The following is a 9,047-nucleotide window of genomic DNA, read 5'->3' on the forward strand; positions in this document are numbered from 1 at the left end:
CAGACAACCCAAAAGACAAGGTTTGCATTGAGCATAGGTGCAGTGTCGTGACGCGTTTTACAATAGGACAAGCTAGAGATTTAACTCACCCGTTGGAGCACCGGTACCAGGCATTTGTCCTTGCGTGGCTTGCTGCGGACCTGGTTGCCCTCCGGTCGGCGCACCCGATTGAGGTTGAGCTGGGCTTGGTGCTGGTGGTTGCGCTTGTTGCGCTGCCGTTCCGCCCTCCTGACCACCTACCTTCGCAGTGCTTGTTGGACCGGCGGTGGCGGCGGTATCGATAATTCTGCACACATGCAATATATTACTTATATCAATATATGTATACTGATAGACAATCCTGAAGATTACAGAATGAATTTTAAGCAAGTCCCACCAAATGCTCTCTAACTTCTTCTCGAAGCTATGATATACCTTCTTCTTAATGGCACCTGCTTTCAGGCAAGAATCAATCCGACCAGGATCTTGTGGTCAAACGTGTGAGATGCAATCGATAGAGTTGAATAATATGTAATATGTTTGCTTAGGTTCGACACATAGACCGAGCGTGTCGAGTAAATACGCAATAATGTTCCAAAATGGAGTTTCGATACACGACAGTCCGGACACTTGAGTTACCCGACACCTGTCACCGAGATTCTCAAACGCTTAATTAACGATTGTCGGTACCGTTGCGCAGCTTTTCTTCTATATATTGATAAATTTGAATTTTGATCGACAATGTTAGACGTGGTACGTAGTTCCTTTTTTGAAAACGTGGACGTGAGGCGCTAGTGTACGGGCGAGGATAATTCAGTTTCAGTGATTCAGTTAGGTCTTAGGAGATGCGAAAAATGAGAAAGGAGATCAGTTTATGTTTATGTACACTCTGACGTTTTACGCTCCTTTATTTTACACGTTTCTTATATACAGAAGAGAGGATACACAATAAAAAAAATATTTAAAAAAATACATAAAAAAAAGGCAAAGAAGGAAAGGAGAAACGTAGAGATCCAACGATGAAAAATACACAGTGAAGACAAATCAGTCGCATTTGGAGATGAATAAGTATCTTAGGCACTAGGTATATTATAATCAACAATACGTGAGGCGTTAGATTCCCTTGGCCATTGTCGCTTTTTTTCGGGAATGTAAACATGAATGGCGTGACAACGCGAGGCCAGGAGATATAATCATCCGTTGCTTAAATATTTGCTTTTATCGACATCTCGATTCCCCTAATCCCTTATATAAAAATTAAAAACTCTCTCTCGCGGGAGTGTTAAAAATTACTATCGCATTATAGGCTCAAAACGATTCGATCAAAAATCGCCGCGTAATTCGTGTAATTCTTTCGTCCATTTCGGAATCGAACTGTTTTTGGTTATGATGAAAACTACATCTAATTATTTTCAACAAATTATCTCGTCGTTTGTAAAATATCCAGCATGAAATATTTGAAAAATATGTCCGAAATATTTTATTGCAAGATTTAAAATATTGCAGAATTTTTCATGAAATATTTTTGAAATTATAAAGATGTTCAGGAAATCAGTTTTTGAAATATTTCTTACAATATGTATACAATGATTCTAGAATATTTTTTTACATATTTCAATATATTTTAAAATTTTTTACAAATGCTCACGAAATGTGTCTAAAATTAATTAAATTTAATTAAAATATTTTAAAAAATGAACAAGAAATATTTCATGCTGTATGGGTTATACTGTGCGTTTCATATTAACTGTTAAACAATTTTTAAATTTTAATTTAAGAAATTCACACATGAATTATTCATTACAATCGCATTAGTCTACCAGGCATTTGTCCTTGCATGGATTGCTGCAGGTTTGCTTGCATTCTGTAATTGCGTGACATTGTATCATTCACTAGTTAAAAATTGATAGAAGAATGCTTGAAAAAAGCAATATAATATATTTTTGCATTAGAGCAATATACATGTATATAAAAGAATCGTTGATTATACTGACCTGAGCAACTGCGCTTGTTTTAATTGTTGCTGCAATTGCCGCTGCTTTATATTATGCTTGATGTTAGAACAGAATAGAACGAGACATGTGGTAGTCTCTTTGCAGTATTTTGCATGGTAACAACATAATGCGATTAATTGTTTGCAAATATAACAACCACCATTTGCCTTTCTCTTGCAGTTCATCGTATGTATGACCATTCGTTTTATCTTCTTGCATTTCGGTAGATCACAGTTTGCGTCTCCGCACTGGCAGGCATGCACCAATGACTGAATGCATTCCTGTATCGATAATCTCCTGGCCGCCTATATTGCAGAAAAGGAAAAGGTATGAGAGCAATTGTATTTATTGTAATTACCTCACAGATATTTTGAGAATAATCTCATAAATTACCCGTGCCGTTTGTTCGGCATCAACCGGTGAAGAGCTATGATTCATTTGTTGCTGTACGACTCTACACATTTGTGGATCGGCCGTTGAATTTACACCTAAACATACCGGACAAAGTTTGTCTTGAGCGAAGATAATACACGTGTGATGTGATTCACAAAATAAAGATATATAAAATTCACCCGTTGAAGCATTACTAAACATTTTTTCTTGCATGCCTTGCTGCAGACCTGCAGGTTGCCCTCCGGTTAGTGCACTCGATTGAGGTTGAACTAGACTTGGTGCTGGTGTTTGCGCTGCCATTCTGCCCTCATCCTGTTCACCTATGATGTTCGTAATGCCCATCGGGCCGGTGGTACCGGTAAATTTGCTGGTGGCGGTTGGCGCTTGCATGGAACTTTTGTTCATCTCTACGCCCTTCTGCTACGATTTGACGACACCTGTGGGATTAAATTGGCGTTTAGAAACATAAACAAATTTTTAACTTAAAAAATATATTAATTATATACAAGTTTTTGTATTTTAAAAATAACTAGTTTAAAATTTAAAATTAACTAAGTTAGATTAAAAGTTATCACTTCTTTATTGTGGGCTTCTTCAGTAAAATTATTAACAGTGACTCATCGAAAATTTTATTTAATCTCCGACACGTATATACAGTAACTTGCGAATTCAGTTTCAGACTGCCGAGCACGTGAAGTGCAGAGCATGCATGATGCAAGTCGTAATGAGCGCAAAGCTCGTGTCGTATCCAGTCGTGTCAGGATCAGTCAGGATCTAGTCTGCTGAGGAGTGAATCAGCGAGGATTCGGAAAGGTTCGAATGTACGCGCAGTACGCGGACGGCAACCAATCACGTGACGATCTCGTGGGGTGAAACCTGAAACCATAGTATAGATAGATAAGATAGACCGAGCATGCCATATACCAGGCAGGGGTGGCACGTGCGAGAGAGAGAGAGAGATAACATTGATTTCTCTTTTCTCTCTCTTTAACAAATGTTGTTTCCTGTATGTTAAAAAGAGAAAAGAGAAACCAATGTTGTTACCTCTCTCTCTCTCTCTCTCGCACGTGCCACCCTTGACTAGCATGCCATATAGTATGGATTACCAATCATCGAAATTAGAAAAAATTTTACCGAAAATTTCCTGTCGCTTCTCGACGATACGAGAATCTTCTAAAGAGCACAAATAGAACTACACTTATATATGTCGACGGGAATTTGTTTACATTATTTAAATTTTAACTATTTAACTATTTATTACTCGACCAGTTTATTACTAACAAGTTAAATATTTATGGTGGCCCTCCTCCGAGTCCTGAGAGCGAGAAACGTGACCGAAAGATCGAGACTCCAGAAGTATGACGCGCTTGCACGAAACACATACCTTGTTCTCGAAAAATTTCGCATATTAAAACGTACGAAAATACTACAGTATAGTATACGTTATATATGTATATATAGATTTCTCTAGTATTCGTATGCAAAGTTTTTCGAAGATAAAGTCTCAGGTAAGACCTCGAAAATCCATTGAATCTCGGCGCAGCAATGATCCTTTGGATCCGACGAGATGAAAATCCTTCGACTCCTTCGTCTCTCGTACGCCTGCTGTAGCGTTATTTCAAATTTAAATTGTTTCGTTAAATGTAATGTCTTGATTATGGAAGGAGGATAAGCACAGCTAATCTAAAATATTTTTGAAATTACACACTAGATCATAATAAAGATATATGTATGTATTTATGACTTGTACATTTATAATTACAAATGATTAAAGATTAACTATAAAATCTTTATATAATCCGTCCGATCTTTCAACGATAATTGTATTTCTATAACAGAAAACAATTTCCATGAATATGTCGTAAAATGCTAATATGATAAACCGAATTCAATCATCAATGCGTTTGATCAATAAAAGAATAATTAAAATTGTAAAATTGTACAATGATGACACAATTTCAATATAATTTTCTTCCGGATAAATTTTACAAGATCTGAACCAAGGCATGTGCTATAATCTACGTAATTAATATATTAGACTAGGCTCCGATAAAAGAATTTACATAATAAGTGTTATATAAAATTCGATATTATTTTCAATATTAAATGTAATCGGCTATTTCTGTAACATGTAATCTAATCGCCTTGGTAATGCGGATTTCGTTGCGGCATGATAAAAAAATATTATATCATTTCATATATCTAACGCTAAAAGTAGGACATCTTAAAACGAACAATATTACAGATTCTTAGTTATTCGTTGCACATAGTTGATGATAAAAATGCCCCACGTTGACTCTATGTAAATCTAATATGTAAAACCATAATTGTACCCAAAGATAAGAGAATCTTTAAGATTTAAATAATACTTCGTTTTATCGAATCAGAAAACCCCGATCCCGAGGATACTTCTTGACGAGACTATCGACAACTCTGCCGTTCGTTCACTTCCCTTTATATGTAACATTACATTTTTGGTCCGTTTTTATATTGCTGTACAATATTTCGATTGCCTCTTCTAACTGCATAGCCAATTTTGTTTGAAGCTAAACCACTGCTACGTAAAGAATAAAATGACATTATTTCGTAAAGGCGGTGGACGCTGTCTTTCTGCAATCACTACGTCGACACCGCAATCTTTCGTTCAAATTCATTCGTATTTTTCGCGCAGCACTACTATTCTAACATGCTATCCTAATGTCTTAAAATAGAAAAAAAATATCCTTTCTTTCATCTACATAACATAGCAAAAAGTTCACACACTTAATCTATTTAACATCCGTGTAATTTATCTAATAATTTGTATGATACAAATTCGCCTCCTACGTTAATTCGTCCGTGCACAGTTTCCTCTCCTCCTCCACTCGCTGCCGCGTTCGATTGAAAGCCTCCGTTTTCACGAAATCCACGGTTTTGTACACTGTCGTATTCGGGAGGGACTGCGCGGGCGGTAAGGTCGAGGAGCTGAAACTCTCCGTCGCCTCCAAGTCGAGATCCAGATACTGCAGCACCACTAAGCGATTAGACGCCGGGGTGAACGTGTTGTCTTGATCTTGATAGTAGTATATCTGGAAATCGAATTACGCATTGAGAGAGTATGAAATCACGCGCGCCACGTCACCTGCACAATAAGCTCAGATTACGCGCGATTCCTAGAACCGTTTCTACAAACCTCTTCTTTATCCTCGAACGCGTTATTGTCTTCGTCCGACGTCGATTGATGACGTGTTGATGTCGAGTGCACATGCGACGGAAGCGTCGGACTGGGTGCCGCCCGCATTCTTCCTCTCCCGGGCGGGGACGCCAATTGTAGATGAGGTGCTGCGGGGAAAATTACGCGTTAAATATTTCTCTTTGCATACAAAAGGGAAAAGAGTGGATAAAGAAAGGAAAGCCTACCCTCCACCGGTGATTTATTCAACGACGGCTTCAGCTTCCTGTTGATGCTCGGCGGTTCGGCCGGAGAGTGCTCGGCGGAGCTCACATCGTACAGCGCTATTGTCGGACCCGGTGACGGTTCGTTGCTTATGACAGACATCGAGTCGCTAGTCTTTCTGCCCGGCTTCAGCTCTCTGTACACCATCGGCGGAGGCGGCGCCATGGTGGTCGGCACGCTCGCGCCACCGTCCCGCACGAGAGGGCTCGGTAGATTCGAATACGTCACCGTGGTCGAGGTTTCGGAGCGCGGACTTGACGGCTCGATCTCGTGGAAATCGTAGCGGAATACATTCTGCGTCTCGTCAACGATAGTGCTCGGCGCGGCGTTCGAGTAGAAGTGCTTTGACGACTGATCGGCCGCCGTGTTACTCTCGGCTTGCGTCGCCTGTGCCGTCTGCGGTTGGTGAGATCTGGGAAAATCGTACGACTCGTCGGTCACGACGCCCGTCGCCGTCGTCGTCGTCGTAGCGGCGGCAGGCGTCGTCGGCGCCGGCGTCGCCGGGGTGCTCGGCTTCGAGCTCTCGGTGGCACCGTCCAGATTCAGGTAGTTGTGACCGGGATTTTCAGGTAACATATGAGGCGGTTTCGGTGGCCTGGGCGGTGCTGGTAACTTGTCCACGGCCGGTGGAATCGTGGAATCGACGATCCTCAGCTTGCCGAAACGTTTTCTCACGCTCCACGAGCCGATCTCGTTGTCGCCCGGGCCAAGAGGTCGTGAATCACCTGTCGCGATTTCATTTCATTTGGTAAAGATAAAAAAAAAGTAAATTAAATCACGCGCATTATCAATCTATCACTTACCCGTCGACGGAAGCGTGTCCCAATTCGCGCTCGTCACGGACGTCCACTCGTCATCGGTGAAAACGCTCTCGGCGTCCGTCGTCGTGGGCGAACGCGGCGGCGAGGGTGCCAATCTTCTCGGGGCGTCGTAATGCTCGGGCCCCTGTCCAAGGGCCGAATTCAGGGAGCTGGTGTCGTTGAGCCGACGACCGGAAATGCACTCGCTAATAGGAATGTAGGGGCCGGAGATCGTGCTGGTGGGCGAAATAGGCGGCGATTCTTGAGACTCGTATTGGTACACTAAAAGAAAAATTGATGCATATTGCTGTCAAGCTCACTTCAGATGATCTACTGTTCGTGTCAGAAATCAGAAATCTATCTACAATTTGACACGCTTGCATATATATATATTCAATGCAAAAATGCGCAAGTAACAGAAAAGCATGAGACGAGAATTTAAATTGCATTACTTTGTTGCTCCTCGTCCTGCGTGTACGCCTTCAGACCGCAGACTTGGCACACCGCGTCCACCCATTTATTCATATCTGCTTCGTTCTCAGCGACTAAATAGTAGATCCTTTTCGGCGTCTTCACGTTAAACATGTACTGATACTTCTGTTTACGATTTTCGAATCGAAGACCCGCGTCCACCTGTAACAAAGTGTGTTAATAAGTGTCCACAGCTCGCGGGAAGGATTTTGTGATACAGATACAGATTTTGTAACACGCAATGGACCTACCTGTTCGCACTGATCCAGATCGATACGACCCTTGAGTTTACGGCAGCGTCTGTCCGTGTAATATTCCAGAAAGTATTGGCCAGGCAGCTCGCCACTATGGCGAAGGGCAAACCACCGCTTTCTCCATCGCTATTAAAAAATATTGGAGATAAGACCATTTACCTTCAGGTCAAATTTATCATTGGCACACGGTATGTACAATCAAATTCACGTCTTGTCCGATAAGCGTGCCATGTATGTCGCTTATCGCGAGGGCTATACCTCTCTTCAAAGTAACGAATAAATGAATAACGAAAGTAGGAGTAATAGAAGGGGTGATGTAATATCAAAAGTAACATAAAAAGTAGCAAGAAAAATCTCGCGGACGAATTCTCTCGAAACTAGGTTAGGCCGAGATATTTCTCGGCTCAGGTAGCGAACCAGAACTGTCATCGCCGAGCTTAACGCTCGAGCTTTCCACGGAAGATACGGCGACGGTCCGTAGTCTCACAGTGGACTCCTCGTAGGAGACAAAAGGAAAGGGGAATTTGGTGATTCCAGGGCGAAACGTAAACAATGAGCGGGCCCTCCGTCTGGGAGCCTCGTAAGCAAATAAGAGGCGCGTATGCAACGGATCCGTATTAATACTTAACACCGACCGCTCGCCAGAGCTTGGTGGGCGGCGATTTGATGAGCCACCCTTCGTGGACGATCTCCTGGGACGTCTTGAGCACCTCCATCTCCTCGTCTCCACCCGGGCGACGGAGGACCAGGGCGGCGCGATCGCTCGCTCGCCCGCGCGCGCTCGTTGAGAGTGCGATCTACGATCTCGAGTGGCGCGAGGGCATTCTGGACGAGCGCGAGGAACCACCGACGACGGGGATGACGACGCGCACGTCGTCCATTCGTCTATTTTTGGCCCCGACGGCGCAACACGGAGAAACGGAGCGAGACAGCCCCTCACATACGCACACCGTCGACTGTCCCTCCCCTCGTCCCTCTCCCCGTCCACGCACCTTGCATGAGCTCCGAGCTCCGCTCCCTGCCGACCCTAGCTGTCTCTCTTGCGCGCGCACGCGCGACGGTACCGACACGCCGGGGAAACGGAGAATCAGACCAACGCACGCCCGGAGCAGGCCGCAACGGGACACTGGCGAGGCGGCAGCCTCTCGACGCGGCGCACAAAGACGCGCGACCGCGGCCGTGTTTCTCCGTCTCGCCTCGTCCCGTCCACCGCGACGACGTTTACCACCACCACCCCCCTCGTCGTCGGTGGCCACGCGTGCCAAGGCTCGCCCGAGTGACATGACACACGGTGCCCGCTCCGACTATACGCGGGCACCGACGATGACAGCGCAGTAAACGTGTACGAGGACCCCGCGGCCGTCCGAAGCCTCGATTTTAGGCGTTGCCTCGCGAGCGTGTTCGTTCTCCGATATTCGCATTCGACATCTCTTCCTATACTTCGATCCGACGAGGAAAGATAAAGGATATCTCTATAATGATCAAAGCTTTAACGATGAGGATGTATTAAGATTCGGCGCTGGAATAATTAATTGTCGCCAATCGCATCGGGCAGAGGAATTTCGCGCGAATCGGAAGGAAGCTGACAATGAGTTCGCGGACAATGCGAAAAAAAAATGTCATGAATCGCGGTTTATTCGCGTCCGCCGTCGATTTCCTTCGTCTTTCCGTCCACTAATTATTCCCCCCTCCACCCGCGCGATTATCGGTAATTTTGCGC

At 43.9% G+C, this 9,047-nt stretch overlaps 3 protein-coding genes and 1 long non-coding RNA gene across 6 annotated transcripts in view; 1 reads left to right on the plus strand and 3 right to left on the minus strand.

Annotated features, from left to right (window-relative positions):
* The window catches only part of LOC105448070 (histone acetyltransferase p300-like), a 2,574-nt gene extending 2,036 nt beyond the window's left edge, over positions 1 to 538 (minus strand). The window contains exons 1-3 of the mRNA XM_011686433.1: positions 535 to 538; positions 392 to 464; positions 90 to 286 (exon numbers count right to left, since the gene is read on the minus strand). Of these exons, the coding sequence (XP_011684735.1) occupies positions 90 to 286; positions 392 to 464; positions 535 to 538 (274 nt within the window). The remainder of the gene's footprint in view (positions 1 to 89; positions 287 to 391; positions 465 to 534) is intronic.
* Positions 539 to 975: 437 nt separating this feature from the next.
* Positions 976 to 3,091, plus strand: LOC105447918. Its single transcript, XR_974175.1, has 4 exons — positions 976 to 1,063; positions 2,201 to 2,300; positions 2,592 to 2,724; positions 3,040 to 3,091. It is a non-coding gene; the product is annotated as an uncharacterized LOC105447918 (long non-coding RNA).
* On the minus strand, positions 1,617 to 3,030 carry LOC105447917 (histone acetyltransferase p300-like). Of its 2 annotated transcripts, none has more exons than XM_011686221.1 (4): positions 2,942 to 3,030; positions 2,367 to 2,803; positions 1,974 to 2,278; positions 1,617 to 1,843 (listed from the first exon to the last, which is right to left on the minus strand). In XM_011686221.1, the coding sequence occupies exons 2-4, from the start codon at positions 2,769 to 2,771 to the stop codon at positions 1,780 to 1,782; spliced, it is 774 nt and encodes a 257-aa protein (XP_011684523.1). In that variant the 5' UTR covers positions 2,772 to 2,803; positions 2,942 to 3,030; the 3' UTR covers positions 1,617 to 1,779. The 2 variants fall into 2 exon arrangements, with proteins under 2 accessions (XP_011684523.1, XP_011684524.1); XM_011686222.1 differs by lacking the exon at positions 2,942 to 3,030 and having other exon boundaries at positions 2,367 to 2,461; positions 2,546 to 2,794.
* A 47-nt stretch (positions 3,092 to 3,138) lies between the features above and the next one.
* Positions 3,139 to 8,279, minus strand: LOC105447916 (protein daughter of sevenless). 2 transcript variants are annotated; one of them, XM_011686219.1, is made up of 8 exons: positions 7,963 to 8,279; positions 7,325 to 7,453; positions 7,055 to 7,235; positions 6,606 to 6,884; positions 5,766 to 6,527; positions 5,539 to 5,687; positions 5,193 to 5,434; positions 3,139 to 3,242 (listed from the first exon to the last, which is right to left on the minus strand). In XM_011686219.1, the coding sequence occupies exons 1-8, from the start codon at positions 8,041 to 8,043 to the stop codon at positions 3,161 to 3,163; spliced, it is 1,905 nt and encodes a 634-aa protein (XP_011684521.1). In that variant the 5' UTR covers positions 8,044 to 8,279; the 3' UTR covers positions 3,139 to 3,160. The 2 variants fall into 2 exon arrangements, with proteins under 2 accessions (XP_011684521.1, XP_011684522.1); XM_011686220.1 differs by lacking the exon at positions 3,139 to 3,242 and having other exon boundaries at positions 4,303 to 5,434.
* Positions 8,280 to 9,047: the final 768 nt, after the last annotated feature.

Source organism: Wasmannia auropunctata, unplaced genomic scaffold, assembly GCF_000956235.1.
Source record: "Wasmannia auropunctata unplaced genomic scaffold, wasmannia.A_1.0 LD336090.1, whole genome shotgun sequence".
NCBI lineage: Eukaryota > Metazoa > Arthropoda > Insecta > Hymenoptera > Formicidae > Wasmannia > Wasmannia auropunctata.